Source organism: Chelonia mydas, chromosome 15 (genome assembly GCF_015237465.2).
Source record: "Chelonia mydas isolate rCheMyd1 chromosome 15, rCheMyd1.pri.v2, whole genome shotgun sequence".
In the NCBI taxonomy this organism is placed as follows: Eukaryota; Metazoa; Chordata; order Testudines; family Cheloniidae; genus Chelonia; species Chelonia mydas.
In genome coordinates, this window is record NC_057856.1 from 14,093,880 (window position 1) to 14,115,249 (window position 21,370).

The window sequence follows — 21,370 nt, forward strand, 5'->3', positions numbered from 1 at the left end:
AATGTGACCCTGGAGGACACTTTGCTTTAGATTCTAACTCCCCAGCCACCCCCCTCCCCTCTCTGCTCCCTGCGCCCTGGAGCAGGGGTGCTCAGACTGGCCGTCTCCTTTCGAATGGCTGGAGGGTCACAACAAGATCACCAAAACCCAGGGGCTGCTCTGACCCGGGAGGGGGAAGCGAAGGGGAGGGAAGCAGAAGTTCTCTCCCTCTTCTGCTGCCACATTCCCGTCCCGCTGCCCACACCAGGTCCTTCTGCAGGGAAAGCCACGAAAATCCATCAAGAGCCAGGTGCCTTGCACACCAGGGGTCCCATTGCTCACAGTATCCTCAGTTGGTTCCTCACCATCTTTCAGCGAGCTTCTCGTGAGCAGTGTGCAGCGCAGAAGGGTTTCAGCCCCTCCCCTACCCCTTTCCAGCAGGACATCCCTCAGCAGCATCTTCCAGGAGCACCATAACCACCCAGCCGCACGTCCACCACCCAGCAGCCGCCACATTGTCCGCTCCCAAACCCCATACCAACACCCGCCCCAGGCAGCAGCTGCGAATCCCAGAAGCCATCAGTCCGCACCCGCCAAACCTCTCAGAGACACCTGCACAACCTGCACCGCCAGCAAGTCCCAGTACCCGTCCCACCAAGGACACACAGCCCCAAACCAGCCAGGGTTTCTTGCTGCCGCAGAAGATTGTGGGTCAGGGTCATGACAAGAAACCCAGCTAGCTTTGCAGTGCCAAGCAGACAATATTGGAGACTCCTCACTCCAGGGGGAGTGCTCTGAACGGTAAAGGTCTGAGCAGACACAGCACTTCGGGAGCCCCTCACCCTCAAGAGGAGCTTCATTTTTCCTTGCAAATGGGAAACAAAACAATTCTTGGGTCTGTCCGTAGCTGTCTCTGAGGGGAGGGAGGTGCCAGCAGCAGCCAGTGAGCAGGGGGCAGATTTGCATGAAGGGGCCGTTCTCCAGCTCTGGGGGTTTAAGAGAGAATTGGAGGGTCCCCGCCACAGACCCATTTGCCTCAGGAAACCGAGCTCATCTGGATCCACCATGGCCTGGGCCCCTCTGCTCCTCACACTGGTCACGTACTGCTCAGGTGCGGCGAGGGAGGGGGGCTTATCTCAGTCTTTCAATCAAAGAGCGTCTTTGATTTTAGAGCCATTTCTCCCACTGGTTCCCCAGGCTGCTGGCCCAGAGCTTTAAGCATCATGATTTTATCCCCGTGTTTTCTCCTCATCTTGCAGGTTCACTGGCCCAGTACGTGCTGACCCAGCCGCCTTCAGTGTCTGTGTCTCCAGGGCAAAATGCTCAACTCACCTGCACAGGAGAAAAGATTGACAAACAGTATGTGCAGTGGTACCAGCAGAAACCTGGCCGTGTCCCCGTACTCGTTATATACAAGGACAGTGAGAGACCCTCCGGAATCCCCAATCGATTCTCTGGGGCCAGCTCCGGTAACACGGCCACGTTAACCATCACTGGAGTCCAGGCGCAGGACGAGGCTGATTATTACTGTCAGGTGTGGGACAGAGACAGTAGCACTACTCACAGTGACACGGCCAGATGGGGAAGTGAGACACAAACTGCCCGTTGACACAGGGGATCATTTATTCTCATTCTTTCTGGGACAGCGTGAGGGGCCCTTTCTGAGCTGGCAATGGAGGCGTCTTATTTCATCTGCCCACAAACCCTTCTCGGCAGCCTGGGCTCACACTTTGTCTCCTTAGTAACCCCTGGGGTGGGAAAGGGCTGAGTCTTCCCTCCCCTGGCGCAGGCCCCAGGCTCTGCACTCCAGTGAGTTGACAGGCCCATTCGGAGCATTAGGAAGTCCCCCAGCAGACAGCTCTCGCATGGGTGGCTCCTGCCCCGGCCAAGCAGCCATTGCTCGTGAGAACCCCAGGGGGTCCTGAGGAAAGGGCGAGGTGCCACACCGCTGTCTCTCAGGAGGTGGCCAGGTTTCTCAGTAGCCCACCAGCTGCTCTTCTTCTGAATCCAATCCTCAGGGGAGTGGGGTAAGCTCATTTCCCCACTCTCAGCAGTTGCCCAGAGCTTCCCTAGTCTTCCCTGTTCTCTCCTCAGACTCCCTCTGCTGGGGTCCAGGTGGACACCTCGAAGAACATAAGAACGGCCACCCTGGCTCAGACCAATGGTCCATCTATCCCAGTAGCCTGGCTTCCCACACTGGCCAGTGCCAGAAGCTTCAGATGGAATGAACAGAACAAAGCAATTACTGAGTGATCCGTCCCCTCTCGTCCAGTGCTAGCAGCTGGAAATCTAGCCATTGATGGACCTATCCCCCAAGAATTTACCGAGTTCTTTTTCCACTTATAGTTATTCTTGTGGCCTTCACAACATCCCCTGGCAACGAATCCCACAGGTTGACTGTGTGTTGTGTGAAGAAGTACTCGCTTAGGTTTCTTTTAAACCTGCTGCCTATTAATTTCATTGGGTGATCCCTGGTTCTATTGCTATGGGACAGGTTAACAACACGTCCTTCTTGACTCTCTCCGCACCGGTCATGATTTTATGGACCTCTATCATCTCCGCCATGTATTCTCCAAGATGAACCATCCTAGTCTTTTTAATCTCTCCTCAGATGGAAGCTGATCCATACCTCGAACCACATTTTGGTGGTTCCTCTTTCTACCTGATCCATATTGGGATGCAGCTCCCAGGTGTCAAGAGTTCCAAATAGAAGCGGTGGAACTTCTGAAAGGCCGACCGGGAAATATACCAGGAAGCACTGGAGAAGAGAGTAGTGACAATACCAGCCTGGCATCTCTCGGTAAATGAGACCTACCCTCGCTTCTGTGGTGCTGTCTACAAAGCAGCCTGCAGAGCCATCCCACGCGGTTGCTCCCCGGTCTAAACCCCCTGACTCGAGGAGGAGAGCGCTGCCTTGCACAAGCAGTAGGAGGCATCTGGTGACCCAGACGCCGCTGACCCTCTGATCGATTCTCGCCGAGCCAGATGGGAGGAGACGACCGAGAGGATAAGCTTTACCTGCTCCATATGCAAGTGTTGGAGTCGTGCAAACACCTTGGAGCAGCGCAGCAGCCACCTGCACCCTGCCAACCTTCAGTGACTTCAGTGATGAAGAACTGCATCACGCCACTGGAGATTCCATCGCTTGGCTAGACGACTATGCACACGCGAAACAAATTCCTTTTCCAATTCTAAAACGTCTTTTTTGACATGGGGTGTCCAGAACTGCACACAATATTCAAGGTCTGCGCATACCATGGTTTTATATAGTGTCAGATGATATTTTCAGCCTTCTTATCTATCCCTTTCCTATCATTCCGAACACTGTTCGCTTTTTTGACTGCAGCTGCACATTGAGCAGATGTTTTCAGAGACCTCTCCACAATGACTCCAGGATCTCTCCCTTGAGTGGTAACAGCTAACGGCGACCCCATCATTTTATATGTAGAGTTGGGATGGTGTTTTCCAATGTGCATTACTTTGCATTCATCAACATTGAATTTCATCTGCCATTTTGTTGCCCAGTCGTCCAGTTCTGAGAGATCTCTTTCTAACTGTTCGCAATGAGCTTTGGACTAACTTATCTTGAGTAGTTTTGTATCATCTGCAAACTGTGATACCTCGCTGATTGCCCCTTTTCCAGACCAATTAGGAAGATATTGAACAGCACTGGTCCTACCCAGATCCTTCTGGACTCCACTCTTTGCCTCTCTCCACTCTGAAAACTGACCATTTTTTCCTACTCTTTGTTTCCTATCTTTTAAGCAGTTACTGATCCACGCAAGGACCTTCCCTCTTATTCCTGGAGAGCTGGCCTGCACGGCCCCAGTATCTGCTACCGCTCACGGTGGGGTGCCCATGGGGTCAGAACAGAACATTAGTGTCCCAGGAAGAGACAACAATAGCAAACCAGCTAGGAGGAGGTCACTTCCCTAGCTTGGGTTACATTCGTCTTAATCTAGGCAGGTGCAACTTCTGAAACCCCTGGGGAATCCCTTCCAAAGATGGGACCAGGCTGATGACATGATCAGTGCAGCCAGAACAGAGAAGAACACCATGAAAAGGAACAACATGAATGCTGCAAACAATTGTACAGTGATGTTCCCTGTGGCTGTGAGAGACAGTGAGTAGGGGCCCGCTTTGTGATGAGCTCAGCATGGAGGGTCTACAGCTTTTCTAAAACCCCGGCCAGAATAATTTTAGTAACAGCAGCACTGACCAACAGGGGGTGCTCTTCACCTTCACAGTGCTGGAGCTCAGAGTCTCTACTCGGGCAGTGTAAAGCAAGTCAGGCTACACACTGCTGGGCTAGAGAGATCTCTGGGCTTTGGGGCTTTTTATTCCCCAACAGCGCTCACATGACCGAGCTGGTCAAGGGACCCTAGAGACCACTGTTTGGATTCCAGCTTCCCAGCCACTCCCTCTCTGCTCCCTGCTCTCTGGGACAGGGGTTCTCCGACTGCCAGTCTTGCTTGGAGTGGTGCGAGGGTCACGATAAGATCCCCAAAACCCAGGGGCTGCTATCACCCAGAGGGGGCAAGCGTTGCCTTCGGCCTGCCCACACTGTCCTGCTGCTGGGAAGTACCACTCAAAGGGGAGCAGTCAGGAGCCAGTTGCCTTGATCCTCATGGTCCCCATTGCTCAGCTTGTTCCTCGCTGTCTTTCAGTGGGGCTCCCCTCCAGGAGTGTGCCGCGCAGAAGGGTCTCGGCCCCACCCTTCCCAGCGGAGCCTCACCTAGCAGCATGCTCCAATAGCACCCCAGAGCCCCCCAGCAGCACCCATCCTGGTCAGTCCCAACCCCAATCAAGCACAACTCCAGAGCCCAGCAGCGGCCACTCTTTCCTCAAGCCATCGGTCTGCAGCAGCTACGTCTCCCAGTGACACCTAACCAGCCAGCAGCCGTCCCATCGGACACACAGCTCCAAACCAGCCAGGGTTTCTTGCGGCCACAAAACCCATGGCAAAGGGACGCTGCAAGAGCACTCACGCACCAATCCCTAGCACCACCGGTACATCATTTCTGGTGCCCGGAGCAGCCGATGGAGAAGTCAGTCACCACAGGGCTGGCGATACCCCAGCCAGGAGCTCCAACCCTGAACCAGGATCAGCTGCTAGTCCCAGCTGGGCTGGAGGCAGGAGAGGAAGGGACTTCCTCTTCCCCTGCAAGGAGTGTGGGGTTCTGTCAGACTCACCCCAAAAAACCTTCCCCAGCTGCAGCAAGCTCAGCATCCTCCCCTGCTTCCTGCCCCCAGCACTCCTCAGCTGCAGCGGGAGGGGACACTGTACGGGGAGCTGCTCCCCCATCCCCCCAACGCCCATGCATCTGGACCTCCCATATCCAGACACCCCCACCAAGCCTCACCCCATGCACCTAAAACTCACCTAGATCTCCATACCCAAATCCCACCCCACTGAACCTCAACTCCTGCATCTGGAGACCCCCTGCACCCAGACCCCCTGCCTCCAGTCCTCCACCCCTGCACCCACACCACCCCCACTGACCTCCCTGCACTCAAACCCCGACCCTTATGAGCTCCATCATCCTGAGCCCCCACATCCAGACCCCCATGCCACTGACCCCCCAACTAACTGCACCCAGGCTCCCCCGCTGACACCCCCATGCCCAGACCCCTCCACTGATCCCCAACCACCTTCACCTGGAAGCCCCTGCACAGTCCCATTGTCCCTGCACTTGGACCCCACCCCTCCCCGAGCCCCTGTGCATCCACATCCTGCCACAGTCTGCCTGCACCCAGATTGTCCCACACACGTGGGACACCTAGATCCCCCCACACTGAGACTCTTCAGACTTGGATCCTGCCTGGTTCAGCCTGCCTGCCCCACACCGGGTCCACCTGGCACACAGAGGAAGAGTCTCTCATGTTGTTTCTGGGACAGCAGCTGTTCGAACTTACCAGACAGCATGCCGACACACTCACTCTCCCCCAACACACACTGCCTCTGTCTCTCTCCCTCTCCCGCTCACACACACAGACACACGCGTCCTGTCACACACTCCCCCCAACCCCCACACCTGCACAGGAGAAGAGACTGACGAATAGTTTGTGCAGTAGGACCAGAAGAAACCTGACTGTGCCCCCCCTACTCGTTATATACAAGGACAGTGAGAGACTCTCCGGAATCCCGGAGCGATTGTGTCTGTTGGGGCCCTGGCTGATGCCATCTCAGCACAGCTCTGCTGGGGAGCTGGCCACACGCGGAGTCCTGGGCCGGGCTGGGCAAGGGCTGAGTCTCTCCTCCCCTGACACAGGCTCCACCGCTGTGCAGACAGGGCTCCGTGCTCCTCTGAGTGGAGAGGCCTATTCTGCTCCCAGAGGAGTGTTGGAAAGTCCCCCAGCAGACAGCTCTCCTGTGGGCTCCTGCCCCGGCCAAGCAGGAATTGCTACTGAGAACCCCAGGGGTCCTGAGGAAAGGGAGAGGGGACACACCCCTGCCTCTCACGAGGGTGGCCAGGTTGCTCAGCAGCCCATCAGTTGCTCTACTTCTCAATCAAATACTCAGGGAGTGGGATGAATGCCCAGGGCATTGAAAGGCAGAGACGCTCTTCCAGGATATTGTGATTACACCTGAACTCTGTGGAGATTTACGGTTCCTCGGCACTCTCGGTGTCGGGGATCTAAGGTGGAAATGGACAATTTCTGCTCTGTCCGGCAATGTTCAAAAGCGCAGGGTAAAACGCCATGCAGGAGCCTGGGGTGGATCTGCCTCCCTGCCCCTTCCCCTGGGGACGGGTCTGTCTGTGTCTCACAGAGTTAGATTCATGTAGCCGCACCCCGGTGGCTGCCCAGCTCTAGAATGTCTTAATCTTCCTCCAGCTGCCTGAATACCTGACTGATCTCTGCCCAGCGTGACTAAGCCAAGGGCCTGATCACCTGGTTAGTGTGGAGAAGGACATCCTGGAATGAAGAGGCTGAATGCTGGAAGGGACTGGGTAGCAATGTTCCCTACAGGCCTGGAGAGTCAGGGACGTGATCATGGCAAGTGCGACGCTGGCCACTAGGGGGCAATAGTAATCTGTGGGAGCCGACCCCACTGCAGGGCGTGGCTGTGAGTGCTGGTGTGCACCGGCCCTAGATGTTGGGGAAGGTGCGTGTGCCACACGCTCAGAGGCAGGGGCTGTCAGCGCCCCCAGCACTAGACCCCTCCGCCTCGAGCCCACGAACACTCACCGTCTGCTGAATAACAAAGGACGCTGTGCGAGGGCTGCCAGAAATAAACAGGGCATCGCACTTGGCACGACGGCTTAAAGGGAGAAAGAAAAGATGAACCAGCAGCTCCTCACTCGTTCCCGTGGGGCGGCCGGGCCAGACCTGAGCAGGGCTGTGACCCGCTCACCAGGGCCCAGGTTGCAGTTCCCAGAGTGAGGAGCCAAGTGCAGCCAGCCCCGTGGAATGGGGAGTTTCTGCATCACATCGGGACAGTCCTGGGAACCATGGATTGATGTAAAGTCTGAAAATATCAACTGCCCTCATCCAGCCTCCACTCCGAAACTACCCCAATTCCAGTCCCCATGTAACAGCACCCTCCCACATCCAGCATCCACTCCATAACTGGCCCCAACACCAGTCCCCATCCAACAGCAACCACACCATCCAGCACCCCAGAAATGATCACCCCAAAACTGGCCACCATTTCTTCCTGCAATGACCGCAAATGGTGGCATAACTCTGAAAACAATTGTGGCCTGGGAGCATGAGAAGAAACCACAGTTTAATTTGAGGTCCAAGGCACATAAAATTGGAGGCTTCTGGGCAGAGGGGTCTGCACTTGACGTTCTGAGCAGACCAAACCCATTGGGAGCTGCTCACCTCTGGGATGAGCTAAACTTTCTTCTTGCTGATGAAAAGCAAAGCAGTCCTTTCCCCTACAGATGTCTGAGGGGATTTATGCAGAGAGGCTCTCCCCTAGGTCCCTTCGCTCTTGGGGAGTGAAAGGCAGCAGCAGCCAGTGAGCAGGGGGCTGATTTGCATGAAGGGGCCGTTCTGCAGCACTGGGGGTTTAAGAGAGAATTGGAGGGTCCCAGACACAGACCCGTTTGCCTCAGGAAGCCAAGCTCATCTGGTTCCATCATGGCCTGGGCCCCTCTGCTCCTCATGCTGCTCACTTACTGCTCAGGTATTAGAAGCGGGAGAGTTTTTCTCCATCTCATTATTCAGGGGATTTTCTCTTCCTCGGGTTCCTGCACGGCCTGTGGTGGGTTAGCTCTTGAAATGTTAATTGTATCCCCATGTTTTCTCTTCCTGTCTCAGGTTCTCTCGCCCAGTACGTGCTGACTCAGCCGCCTTCAGTGTCTGTGTCTCCAGGGCAAAACGCTCAACTCACCTGCTCAGGGAACAACATTGGTAGCAAGTATGTGCGGTGGTACCAACAGAAACCTGGCAGCGCCCCCCTACTCGTTATATACTATAGTAGCAGAAGAGCCTCCGGAATCCCCGATCGATTCTCTGGCACCTACTCTGGTAACACGGCCACGTTAACCATCACTGGAGTCCAGGCGCAGGACAAGGCTGATTATTACTGTGAGGTGTGGGACAGTGACAGTAGCACTACTCACAGTGACACGGCCAGATGGGGAAGTGAGACACAAACTGCCCGTTGACACAGGGGATCATTTATTCTCATTCTTTCTGGGACAGCGTGAGGGGCCCTTTCTGAGCTGGCAATGGAGGCGTCTTATTTCATCTGCCCACAAACCCGTCTCGGCAGCCTGGGCTCACACTTTGTCTCCTTCATAGCCCCTGGGGTGGGAAAGGGCTGAGTCTTCCCTCCCCGGGCGCAGGCCCCAGGCTCTGCACTCCAGTGAGTTGACAGGCCCATTCGGAGCATTAGGAAGTCCCCCAGCAGACAGCTCTCGTGTGGGCTCCTGCCCCGGCCAAGCAGTCATTGCTAGTGAGAACCCCAGGGGGTCCTGAGGAAAGGGCGAGGTGCCACACCGCTGCCTCTCTGGAGGTGGCCAGGTTACTCAGTAGCCCACCAGCTGCTCTTCTTCTGTATCGAATCCTCAGGGGAGTGGGGTAAACACGGCAGTGATGCCGTTACCAAGTGTCCAGAGGGTTGTCAGTGTGCACCTGCCGGACTGGAGTTGTGCAGAGCAGGGATCGAGCGCTTCAGGGGGGATCTCACCCCCGAAAGAGGGTTTGCTGAGAGTCCCCACTGGGTTCAGCCCGCGGCATCGAAAGGCAAAGTGAGTTCCACGTAATTAGAGCTGCTCCAAACATTTCAGACAAATAACTTATTCAGCAAAAGCTGCAGTTTCGGTCCAACCAAAAGGACGCACAAATTGGACCCGGCTCATTTTGGCCAGTCACAAACTGGCAAGAGGGGGGCTGGTGCTGCTCTTACTGTTCCTGACACCCCCCACCCCATGCTACATTTACCCAGTGGGGAGGGCGCTCACCTAGACCATGGGCAGCCCACGTTCAACTCCCCGCTCTGGAACCATTCCAAGCCGGACTTTTACAATACTCCAAAACACGTCAAACATTTCAGATTCGATCTGAGCTGAACTGAAGACACGTCCAGTAACGCCGGCTATTTAACCATCCAGGTTCTCTGGTGGGGGGAACAAAAACACACAAGCTGCCGTGTTTGGTTTCTGCCTGTAACGCATCACACAACAGTTGTTCTTCTCAGCGAAGCTCATTTCCCCACTCTCAGCAGTTGCCCAGCACTTCCCTAGTCTTCCCTGTTCTCTCCTCAGACTCTCGCTGCTGGGGTCCAGGTGGACACCTCGAAGAACATAAGAACGGCCACCCTGGGTCAGACCAATGGTCCATCTATCCCAGTAGCCTGGCTTCCCACACTGGCCAGTGCCAGAAGCTTCAGATGGAATGAACAGAACAAAGCAATTACTGAGTGATCCGTCCCCTCTCGTCCAGTGCTAGCAGCTGGCAATCTAGCCATTGATGGACCTATCCTCCACGAACTTACCGAGTTCTTTTTCCACTCCTAGTTATTCTGTGGCCTTCACAAGATCCCCTGGCAACGAATCCCACAGGTTGACTGTGCGTTGTGTGAAGAAGTACTCGCTTAGGTTTCTTTCAAACCTGCTGCCTATTAATTTCATTGGGTGATCCCTGGTTCTATTGCTATGGGACACGTTAACAACATGTCCTTATTGACTCTCTCCGCACCAGTCATGATTTTATGGACCTCTACCATCTCTCCCATGTGTTCTCCAAGATGAACCTTCCCAGTCTTTTTAATCTCTCCTCAGATGGAAGCTGATCCATACCTCGAACCACATTTTGGTGGTTCCTCTTTCTACCTGATCCATATTGGGATACAGCTCCCAGGTGTCAAGAGTTCCAAATAGAAGCGGTGGAACTTCTGAAAGGCCGACCGGGAAATATACCAGGAAGTGCTGGAGAAGAGAGTAGTGACAATACCCCATCTCTCGGTAAATGAGACCTACCGTCGCTTCTGTGGTGCTATCTACATAGCAGCCTGCAGAGCCACCCCACGCGGTTGCTCCCCGGTCTACATCCCCTGTCTCGAGGAGAAGAGCGCTGCCTTGCACAAGCAGTAGGAGGCATTCTGGTGACCCAGACGCCGCTGACTCTCTGATCGAATCATTGGACACTGCTCGCCGAGCCAGATGGGAGGAGACGACCGAGACGATGAGGTTTACCAGCTCCAGATGCAAGTCTGGGAGTCGCGCCAACACCTTGGAGCAGGGCAGCAGCCACCTGCACCCTGCCGACCTTCAGTGACACCCAACCAGGTAGCCGGACACCACTGAGAGTGGCCAGAGCACCTTTGGAGAAACAGGTGCGAAGACAAGTGAGGAACGAATGGCGTATATTTCAATATGTACACCAGATCAGAAGCTGCCCACAATCATTTACAGTAACAGAGCTGGAACAGACACTGGGTAGCATCAAGTGTGGAACAGCTGCGGGCTATCTCCAGAATTCCTGAAAAACCTTGGCCCCCGTGCTTGGCTTTGGTGTGTGAAATTCGTCACCAGGATCATCAGGGACGGTAGGTTACAGAAGATATGGCGCACCGCAAAAGTCATTGGCCTCCAAAAGCCTGGAAAGGATCCGAGCCCAGCATCAAGCTATTATCCCATATCATTACTGTCGGTGTACTTCAAGGCACTGGAGCGCTCTGTCCTACCGCACATGTTACCCGATGTGGAGAGAATTTTGAGCCTTGACCAAGCCAGCTTTTGCCGAGGCCATAGCACATGCGAACAAGTTCTCGCACTGACCATATTTATTGAAAATGGTTCCAGAAAAACTTGAAAACAGGCGCTGTTTTCATCAATCTAACCACAGTGTACGATACGGTACAGCACACTGGCCTGCCCGTGAAGGTATCATAGGTCCTGCCACCTTGGGTCACAGGCGTCATTTAACTATTCCTCCGCGATAGGCAATTCAGAGTCCATATGGGGGAGAAGACGAGTGCTTGGAGATGACAGCGCAATGGGTTACCCCAGGGTACTGTGCTTTCGCGAACCCTGTTCAATCCTTACATCAATGTCCTGCCAACAACAGAGTCACCAAAGTTCATTTACGCAGACGACATCTGTTGCGGTACCCAAGCCCAGACATTTCACCAGCTTGATGACACCTTAAACCGGGACATGATGAAGTTCGCTGACTGCTGTAAGACTTTTTGCCTCCAGCCAAGCATCATAAAAACAGTCTCCAGTTTGGTCTGTCTTCATCACACCAGTGCAACCCGAGAACTGAATGTTTATCTGAATGGTCAGGAGGTGAAGCATGAAGGAGAACCGGTCTATCTAGGTGTGACCTTCGACCACACACTTAGTTATCATTTCCTCCTGAAGAAGACAGCAGCTAAAGTTAAGATGCGCAACAATCTTCTTTGCATACTGGCTGGTTCGTCTTTGGGTGCTCGTGCTCCAACCAGCCCCTCGTCGCCGACCCCACAATTTGCCTGCTCGGTTGTGACCTACCCCATCGCCAATGGTCCCTGTTGAACAGGTTCCGGACCGGGCAAGGTCTCTGTGCAGCCGACCAGTATCGCTGGGGCTTTGATGGCAACCCTTTGTGCAGATGCGGCTTAACCCAGACAGTGACACACTTGTCAATGAAAGCTGCTGACCAGGTCCAGCGGTGGCCCAGGAGAACTGCATCACGCCACTGGAGATTCCATCGCTTGGCTAGATGACTATGCACACACGAAACAAATACCTTTTCCAATTCTAAAACGTCTTTTTTGACATGGGGTGTCCAGAACTGCACACAATGTTCAAGGTCTGGGCATACCATGGTTTTATGTAGTGTCATGATGATATTTTCAGCCTTCTTATCTATCCCTTTCCTATCATTCCGAACACTGTTCGCTTTTTTGACTGCAGCTGCACATTGAGCAGATGTTTTCAGAGACCTCTCCACAATGACTCCAAGATCTCTCTCTTCAGTGGTAACAGCTAACGGCGCCCCCATCAATTTATATGTGTAGTTGGGATGATGTTTTCCAATGTGCATTACTTTGCATTCATCAACACTGAATTCCATCTGCCATTTTGTTGCCCAGTCGTCCAGTTTTGAGAGATCCCTTTCTAACTGTTCGCAATGAGCTTTGAACTAAATTATCTTGAGTGGTTTTGTATCATCTGCGAACTGTGACACCTCGCTGATCGCCCCTTTTCCAGACCAATTAGGAAGATGTTGAACAGCACTGGTCCTACCCAGATCCTTCTGGACTCCACTATTTGCCTCTCTCCACTCTGAAAACTGACCATTTTTTCCTACTCTTTGTTTCCTATCTTTTAAGCAGTTACTGATCCACGCAAGGACCTTCCCTCTTATCCCTGGAGAGCTGGCCTGCACGGCCCCAGTATCCGCTACCGCTCACGGTGGGGTGCCCCTGGGATCAGAACAGAACATTAGTGTCCCAGGAAGAGACAACAATAGCAAACCAGCTAGGAGGAGGTGACTTCATAGAATCATAGAATATCAGGGTTGGAAGGGACCTCAGGAGGTCATCTAGTCCAACCCCCTCCTCAAAGCACGACCAATCCCCAATTAAATCATCCCAGCCCCGGCTTTGTCAAGCCTGACCTTAAATACTTCTAAGGAAGGAGACTCTACCACCTCCCTAGGTAACGCATTCCAGTGTTTCACCACCCTCCTAGTGAAAAAGTTTTTCCTAATATCCAACCTAAACCTCCCCCACTGCAACTTGAGACCATTACTCCTTGTCCTGTCATCTTCTACCACTGAGAATAGTCTAGAACCATCCTCTTTGGAACCACGTCTCAGGTAGTTGAAAGCAGCTATCAAATCCCCCCTCATTCTTCTCTTCTGCAGACTAAACAATCCCAGTTCCCTCAGCCTCTCCTCATAAGTCATGTGTTCCAGACCCCTAATCATTTTTGTTGCCCTTCGCTGGACTCTCTCCAATTTTTCCACATCCTTCTTGTAGTGTGGGGCCCAAAACTGGACACAGTACTCCAGATGAGGCCTCACCAATGTCGAATAGAGGGGAATGATCACGTCCCTCGATCTGCTGGCGATGCCCCTACTTATACATCCCAAAATGCCATTGGCCTTCTTGGCAACAAGGGCACACTGTTGACTCATATCCAGCTTCTCGTCCACTGTCACCCCTAGGTCCTTTTCCGCAGAACTGCTGCCTAGCCATTCAGTCCCTAGTCTGTAGCGGTGCATTGGATTCTTCCGTCCTAAGTGCAGGACCCTGCACTTATCCTTATTGAACCTCATCAGATTTCTTTTGGCCCAATCCTCCAATTTGTCTAGGTCCCTCTGTATCCTATCCCTACCTGCCACCGTATCTACCACTCCTCCTAGTTTAGTATCATCCGCAAATTTGATGAGAGTGCAATCCACACCATCCTCCAGATCATTTATGAAGATATTGAACAAAACCGGCCCCAGGACCAACCCTTGGACACTCCACTTGATACCGGCTGCCAACTAGACATGGTGCCATTGATCACTACCCGTTGAGCCCGACAATCTAGCCAACTTTCTATCCACCTTATACAGCCCATACTTCTTTAACTTGCTGACAAGAATACTGTAGGAGACCGTGTCAAAAGCTTTGCTAAAGTCAAGAAACAATACATCCACTGCTTTCCCTTCATCCACAGAACCAGTAATCTCATCATAGAAGATGATTAGATTGGTCAGGCATGACCTTCCCTTGGTGAATCCATGCTGACTGTTCCTGATCACTTTCCTCTCGTGTAAGTGCTTCAGGATTGATTCCTTGAGGACCTGCTCCAAGATTTTTCCAGGGACTGAGGTGAGGCTGACTGGCCTGTAGTTCCCAGGATCCTTCTTCTTCCCTTTTTTAAATATGGGCACTACATTAGCCTTTTTCCAGTCGTCCGGGACTTCCCCCAATCGCCATGAGTTTTCAAAGATAATAGCCAATGGCTCTGCAATCACAGCCGCCAACTCCTTTAGCACTCTCGGATGCAACGCATCCGGCCCCATGGACTTGTGCACGTCGAGCTTTTCTAAATAGTCCCTAACCACTTCTTTCTCCACCGAGGGCTGGCCACCTACTCCCCATGCTGTGTTGCCCAGCGCAGCAGTCCGGGAGCTGACCTTGTTCGTGAAGACAGAGGCAAAAAAAGCATGGAGTGCATTAGCTTTTTCCACATCCTCTGTCACTAGGTTGCCTCCCTCATTCAGTAAGTGGCCCACACTTTCCTTGGCTTTCTTCTTGTTGCCAACATACCTGAAGAAACCCTTCTTGTTACTCTTGACATCTCTTGCTAGCTGCAGCTCCAGGTGCGATTTGGCCCTCCTGATTTCATTCCTACATGCCCGAGCAATATTTTTATACTCTTCCCTGGTCATTTGTCCAATCTTCCACTTCTTGTAAGCTTCTTTTTTATGTTTAAGATCCGCAAGGATTTCACTGTTAAGCCAAGCTGGTCGCCTGCCATATTTACTATTCTTTCGACACATCGGGATGGTTTGTCCCTGTAACCTCAATAGGGATTCTTTGAAATACAGCCAGCTCTCCTGGACTCCTTTCCCCCTCATGTTATTCCCCCAGGGGATCCTACCCATTAGTTCCCTGAGGGAGTCGAAGTCTGCTTTCCTGAAGTCCAGGGTCCGTTTTCTGTTGCTTATCTTTCTTCCCTGTGTCAGGATCCTGAACTCGACCAACTCATGGTCACTGCCTCCCAGATTCCCATCCACTTTAGCTTCCCCTACTAATTCTTCCCGGTTTGTGAGCAGCAGGTCAAGAAAAGCTCTCCCCCTAGCTGGCTCCTCCAGCACTTGCGCCAGGAAATTGTCCCCTACATTTTCCAAAAACTTCCTGGATTGTCTGTGCACCACTGTAGTGCTCTCCCAGCAGATATCAGGGTGATTGAAGTCGCCCATGAGAACCAGGGCGTGTGATCTAGTAGCTTCTGCGAGTTGCCGGAAGAAAGCCTCATCCACCTCATCCCCCTGGTCCGGTGGTCTATAGCAGACTCCCACCACGACATCACTCTTGTTGCTCACACTTCTAAACTTAATCCAGAGACACTCAGGTTTTTCTGCAGTTTCATACTGGAGCTCTGAGCAGTCATACTGCTCCCTTACATATAGTGCTACTCCCCCACCTTTTCTGCCCTGCCTGTCCTTCCTGAACAGTTTATATCCATCCATGACAGTACTCCAGTCATGTGAGTTATCCCACCAAGTCTCTGTTATTCCAATCACGTCATAATTCTTTGACTTCACCAGGACCTCCAGTTCTCCCTGCTTGTTTTCAAGGCTTTGGGCATTTGTATATAGGCACTTGAGATAACCTGCTGATTACCCCTCATTCTCAGTATGAGGTAGGAGCCCTCCCCTCACAGACGTTCCTGCCTGTGCTTCCTCCCGGTATCCCGCTTGTCCACTTACCTCAGGGCTTTGGTCTCCTTCCCCCGGTGAACCTAGTTTAAAGCCCTCCACACTAGGTTAGCCAGCCTGCTCACAAAGATGCTCTTCCCTCTCTTCATTAGGTGGAGCCCGTCTCTGCCCAGCACTCCTCCTTCCCTAGCTTGGGTTGCTTTCATCTTAATCTAGGCAGGTGCAACGTCTGAAACCCCTGGGGAATCCCTTCCAAAGATGGGACCAGGCTGATGACGTGATCAGTGCAGCCAGCACAGAGAAGAACACCCTGAAAAGGAACAACATGAATGCTGCAAACAACTGTACAGTGATGTTCCCTGTGGCTGTGAGAGACAGTGAGTGGGGGCCCGCTTTGTGATGAGTTCAGCATGGAGGGTCTACAGCTTTTCTAAAACCCCGGCCAGAATAATTTTAGTAACAGCAGCACTGACCAACAGGGGGTGATCTTCACCTTCACAGTGCTGGAGCTCAGAGTCTCTACTCGGGCAGTGTAAAGCAAGTCAGGCTACACACTGCTGGGCTAGAGAGATCTCTGGGCTTTGGGGCTTTTTATTCCCCAACAGCGCTCACATGACCGAGCTGGACAAGGGACCCTGGAGACGACTGTTTGGATTCCAACTTCCCAGCCACTCCCTCTCTGCTCCCTGGTCTCTGGGGCAGGGGTTCTCCGACTGCCAGTCTTGCTTGGAGTGCTGCGAGGGTCACGACAAGATCACAAAAACCCAGGGGCTGCTATAACAGAGAGGGGGCAAGCATTGCCTTCGGCCTGCCCTCACTGTCCTGCTGCTGGGAAGTACCACTCAAAGGGGAGCAGTCAGGAGCCAGTTGCCTTGATCCTCATGGTCCCCATTGCTCAGCTGGTTCCTCGCTGTCTTTCAGTGGGGCTCCCCTCCAGGAGTGTGCCGCGCAGAAGGGTCTCGGCCCCACCCTTCCCAGCGGAGCCTCACCTAGCAGCATGCTCCAATAGCACCCCAGAGCCCCCCAGCAGCACCCATCCTGGTCAGTCCCAACCCCAATCAAGCACAACTCCAGAGCCCAGCAGCAGCCACTCACTCCTCAAGCCATCGGTCTGCAGCAGCCACATCTCCCAGGGACACCTAACCAGCCAGCAGCCGTCCCATCGGACACACAGCTCCAAACCAGCCAGGGTTTCTTGCGGCCACAAAACCCATGGCAAACGGACGCTGCAAGAGCAGTCACGCACCACTCCCTAGCAGCTCAGGTACATCATTTCAGGTACCCGGAGCAGCCGGTGAAGAAGTAAATCACCACAGGGCTGGCGATACCCCAGCCAGGAGCTCCAACCCTGAACCAGGATCAGCTGCTAGTCCCGGCTGGGCTGGAGGCAGGAGAGGAAGGGACTTCCTCTTCCCCTGCAAGGAGTGTGGGGCTGTGTCAGACTCACCCCAAAAAACCTTCCCCAGCTGCAGCAAGCTCAGCATCCTCCCCTGCTTCCTGCCCCCAGCGCTCCTCAGCTGCAGGGGGAGGGGACACTGTACGGGGAGCTGCTCCCCCATCCCCCCAACGCCCATGCATCTGGACCTCCCATATCCAGACACCCCCACCAAGCCTCACCCCATGCACCTAAAACTCACCTAGATCTCCATACCCAAATCCCACCCCACTGAACCTCAACTCCTGCATCTGGAGCCCCCCTGAACCCAGACCCCCTGCCTCCAGACCTCCACCCCTGCACCCACACCACCCCCACTGACCTCCCTGCACTCAAACCCTGACCCTTATGAGCCCCACCCACCTGCATCACCCTGAGCCCCCACATCCAGACCCCCATGCCACTGACCCCCCAACTAACTGTACCCAGACTCCCCCGCTGACACCCCCATGCCCAGACCCCTCCATTGATCCCCAACCACCTTCACCTGGAAGCCCCTGCACAGTCCCATTGTCCCTGCACTTGGACCCCACCCCTCCCCGACCCCCTGTGCATCCACATCCTGCCACAGTCTGCCTGCACCCAGACTGTCCCACACAGCTGGGACACCTAGATCCCCCCACACTGAGCCTCTTCAGACTTGGATCCTGCCTGGTTCAGCCTGCCTGCCCCACACCGGGTCCACCTGGCACACAGAGGAAGAGTCTCTCATGGTGTTTCTGGGCCAGTAGCTGTTCGAACTTACGAGACAGCATGCCGACACACTCACTCTCCCCCAACACACACTGCCTCTGTCTCTCTCCCTCTCCTGCTCACACACACACACACGCGTCCTGTCACACACTCCCCTGACCCCCACACCTGCACAGGAGAAGAGACTGACGAATAGTTTGTGCAGTAGGACCAGAAGAAACCTGGCTGTGCCCCCCCTACTCGTTATATACAAGGACAGTGAGAGACTCTCCGGAATCCCGGAGCGATTCTGTCTGTTGGGGCCCTGGCTGATGCCATCTCAGCACAGCTCTGCTGGGGAGCTGGCCACACGCGGAGTCCTGGGCCGGGCTGGGCAAGGGCTGAGTCTCCCCTCCCCTGACACAGGCTCTGCCGCTGTGCAGACAGGGCTCCGTGCTCCTCTGAGTGGAGAGGCCTATTCTGCTCCCAGAGGAGTGTTGGAAAGTCCCCCAGCAGACAGCTCTCCTGTGGGCTCCTGCCCCGGCCAAGCAGGCATTGCTACTGAGAACCCCAGGGGTCCTGAGGAAAGGGAGAGGGGACACACCCCTGCCTCTCACGAGGGTGGCCAGGTTGCTCAGCAGCCCATCAGTTGCTCTACATCTCAATCAAATCCTCAGGGCAGTGGGATGAATGCCCAGGGCATCGAAAGGCAGAGACGCTCTTCCAGGATATTGTGATTACACCTGAACTCTGTGGAGATTTACGGTTCCTCGGCACTCTCGGTGTCGGGGATCTAAGGTGGAAATGGACAATTTCTGCTCTGTCCGGCAATGTTCAAAAGCGCAGGGTAAAACGCCATGCAGGAGCCCGGGGTGGTTCTGCCTCCCTGCCCCTTCCCCTGGGGACGGGTCTGTCTGTGTCTCACAGAGTTAGATTCATGTAGCCGCACCCTGGTGGCTGCCCAGCTCTAGAATGTCTTAATCTTCCTCCACCTGCCTGAATACCTGACTGATCTCTGCCCAACATGACCAAGCCAAGGGCCTGATCAGCTGGCTAGTGTGGAGAAGGACATCCTGGAAGGAAGAGGCTCAATGCTCGAAGGGACTGGGTAGCGATGTTCCCTACAGGCCTGAAGAGTCAGGGACGTGATCATGGCAAGTGCGACGCTGGCCACTAGGGGGCAATAGTAATCTGTGGGAGCCGACCCCACTGCAGGGAGTGGCTGTGAGTGCTGGTGTGCACCGGCCCTAGATGTTGGGGAAGGTGCGTGTGCCACACGCTCAGAGGCAGGGGCTGTCAGCGCGCCCAGCACTAGACGCCTCCGCCTCGAGCCCATGAACACTCACAGTCCCCTGAATAACAAAGGACGCAGTGCGAGGGCTGCCAGAAATAAACAGGGCATCGCACTTGGCACGACGGCTTAAAGGGAGAAAGAAAAGATGAACCAGCAGTTCCTCACTCATTCCCGTGGGGCGGCCGGGCCAGACCTGAGCAGGGCTGTGACCCGCTCACGAGGGCCTAGGTTGCAGTTCCCAGAGTGAGGAGCCAAGTCCAGCCAGCCCCGTGGAATGGGGAGTTTCTGCGTCACATCGGGACAGTCCTGGGAACCATGGATTGATGTAAAGTCTGAAAATATCAACTGCCCTCATCCAGCCCCCACTCCGAAACTACCCCAATTCCAGTCTCCATCCAACAGCACCCACCCATCCAGCACCCACTCTATAAGCTGCCCCAACATTAGTCCCCACCCAAGAGCACCCACATCATTCAGCACCCACTCCATAACCTGTCCCAACACCCATCCAACAGCACCCACCCATCCAGCACCCACTCCATAACCAGCACCCACACCAGTCCCAATCTAACAGAACCAGCCCCAACACCAGCCCCCATCCAACAGCACCCACACCATCCAGCATACCAGAAATGCTCACCCCAAAACTGGTCAGCATTTCTTCCTGCAATGACTGAAAATGGTGGAATGACTCTGAAAACTATTGTGGCCTGGGGGCATGAGAAGAAACCACACTATTCTTTGAGGTCCAAAGCAGGTAAAATTGGAGATGTCTGGGGAGAGGGGTCTGCACTTGACGTTCTGAGTACACCAGACCCATTGGGAGCTGCTCACCTCTGGGACGAGCTACACTTTCCCCTTGCCAATGAAAGGCAAAGCAGTCCTTTCCCCTACCGGTGTCTGAGGGGATTGATGCAGAGAGGCTCTCCCCTGGGTCCCTTCGCTCTTGGGGAGTGAAAGGCAGCAGCAGCCAGTGAGCGGGGAGCTGATTTGCATGAAGGGGCCGTTCTCCAGCACTGCGGGTTTAAGAGACAATTGGCAGGTCCCAGACACAGACCCTTTTGCCTCAGGAAGCCGAGCTCGTCTGGATTCCCACCATGGCCTGGGCCCCTCTGCTCCTCACGCTGCTCACTTACTGCTCAGGTATTTTAAGCGGGAGAGTTTTTCTCCGTCTCTTTAGTCAGGGGATTTTCTTTTCCTCGGGTTCCTGCACAGCCTGTGGTGGGTTAGATCACTAAATATTGATTTTATCCCCATGTTTTCTCCTCCTGTCTCAGGTTCTCTCGCCCAGTACGTGCTGACTCAGCCGCCTTCAGTCTCTCTGTCTCCAGGGCAAAACGCTCAACTGACCTGTTCGGGAAGCAACATTGGTAGCAAGAGTGTGCAGTGGTACCAACAGAAACCTGGCAGCGCCCCCCTACTCCTTATATACGGTAGTAGCAGCAGACCCTCCGGAATCCCCGATCGATTCTCTGGTGCCAAATCTGGTAACACGGCCACGTTAACCATCACTGGAGTCCAGGCGCAGGACGAGGCTGATTATTACTGTCAGGTGGGGGACAGCGGCACTGCTCACAGTGACCCAGCCAGATGGGGAAGTGAGACACAAACCTCTCGTCATCAAAGGGCAACGTGTAATAGCATACGTCCTGTGACAGTGTGAGGGGCCATTTCAGAGGCAGGGAAGCAGGTATCCCATTTAATCTACCCAGAAATCCTTCCAGGCAGAGCCTGGGACCACGCTGCATCTGCCTCATAACCCTTGTGAACAATCTCACCCCAATGCACAGAGCTCTAAAGGACAATTCAGAGAGCGAGGGGAGCTCGTCCCCATTCCTGTTAGAGGGACAAACTGGACTCGCACCCCGTGCCTGGCTCCGTGTCAGTCTCTCATCTCACCTCTCCTATGATACCCCCGGGCATGAGGGTGCCCCTCATCTGGCAACAGTCCAGGGCTAGACACTGTTCTCCAAACTTCTCCTGCCAAAGTGAGACACGTTCTCTTCTCCTCACAGCTTTGTCTAGACATCAACACCACACACACACGGCCCCACAGTGGGAATGCAGGACGGACCCTGGCACTGGAGAAGATCACTTTAGTGTCAGGCTCCTGGAGCCGGCAACGAGAGCTCACTTTTCCCTGCTCTCCATCCCCATGGGCCTTG

The 21,370-nt window shown here is 54.1% G+C and overlaps 6 protein-coding genes and 1 gene segment (V, D, J or C); all 7 read left to right on the forward strand.

Moving 5' to 3' along the window:
- LOC102937026 (immunoglobulin lambda-1 light chain) overlaps positions 1 to 21,370 on the forward strand; it is a 537,592-nt gene that overhangs the window by 470,747 nt on the left and 45,475 nt on the right. Inside the window, exons 1-2 of one of the 40 annotated variants that reach the window (XM_043529655.1) lie at positions 1,015 to 1,090; positions 1,239 to 1,538. The exons of 38 other annotated variants lie outside the window; for them this stretch is intronic. In XM_043529655.1, the coding sequence (XP_043385590.1) occupies positions 1,045 to 1,090; positions 1,239 to 1,538 (346 nt within the window). In that variant the 5' untranslated portion in view covers positions 1,015 to 1,044. Of the gene's footprint in view, positions 1 to 1,014; positions 1,091 to 1,238; positions 1,539 to 21,370 lie in introns of those variants that run through there. One more of the 40 variants, XM_043529656.1, reaches the window with a different exon arrangement.
- LOC102941305 (immunoglobulin lambda variable 3-21) overlaps positions 1 to 21,370 on the forward strand; it is a 550,568-nt gene that overhangs the window by 462,879 nt on the left and 66,319 nt on the right. The window lies entirely within an intron of this gene.
- The window catches only part of LOC122461352 (immunoglobulin lambda-1 light chain-like), a 567,620-nt gene that overhangs the window by 451,434 nt on the left and 94,816 nt on the right, over positions 1 to 21,370 (forward strand). The gene's annotated exons all lie outside the window — the stretch shown is intronic.
- The window catches only part of LOC102941083 (immunoglobulin lambda-1 light chain), a 389,283-nt gene that overhangs the window by 330,266 nt on the left and 37,647 nt on the right, over positions 1 to 21,370 (forward strand). For 3 of the 44 annotated variants that reach the window (XM_043529678.1, XM_043529675.1, XM_043529677.1), the window contains exon 2: positions 8,251 to 8,401. The exons of 33 other annotated variants lie outside the window; for them this stretch is intronic. In XM_043529678.1, coding sequence (XP_043385613.1) covers positions 8,251 to 8,401 — 151 coding nt within the window. Of the gene's footprint in view, positions 1 to 8,038; positions 8,117 to 8,250; positions 8,550 to 20,264; positions 20,349 to 20,482; positions 20,780 to 21,370 lie in introns of those variants that run through there. 8 more of the 44 variants (XM_043529685.1, XM_043529688.1, XM_043529681.1 and 5 more) reach the window with 7 other exon arrangements.
- The window catches only part of LOC122463057 (immunoglobulin lambda-1 light chain-like), a 375,063-nt gene that overhangs the window by 295,197 nt on the left and 58,496 nt on the right, over positions 1 to 21,370 (forward strand). The gene's annotated exons all lie outside the window — the stretch shown is intronic.
- The window catches only part of LOC102935130 (immunoglobulin lambda-1 light chain-like), a 376,593-nt gene that overhangs the window by 274,463 nt on the left and 80,760 nt on the right, over positions 1 to 21,370 (forward strand). The window lies entirely within an intron of this gene.
- LOC119563806 overlaps positions 1 to 21,370 on the forward strand; it is a 331,177-nt gene that overhangs the window by 221,225 nt on the left and 88,582 nt on the right.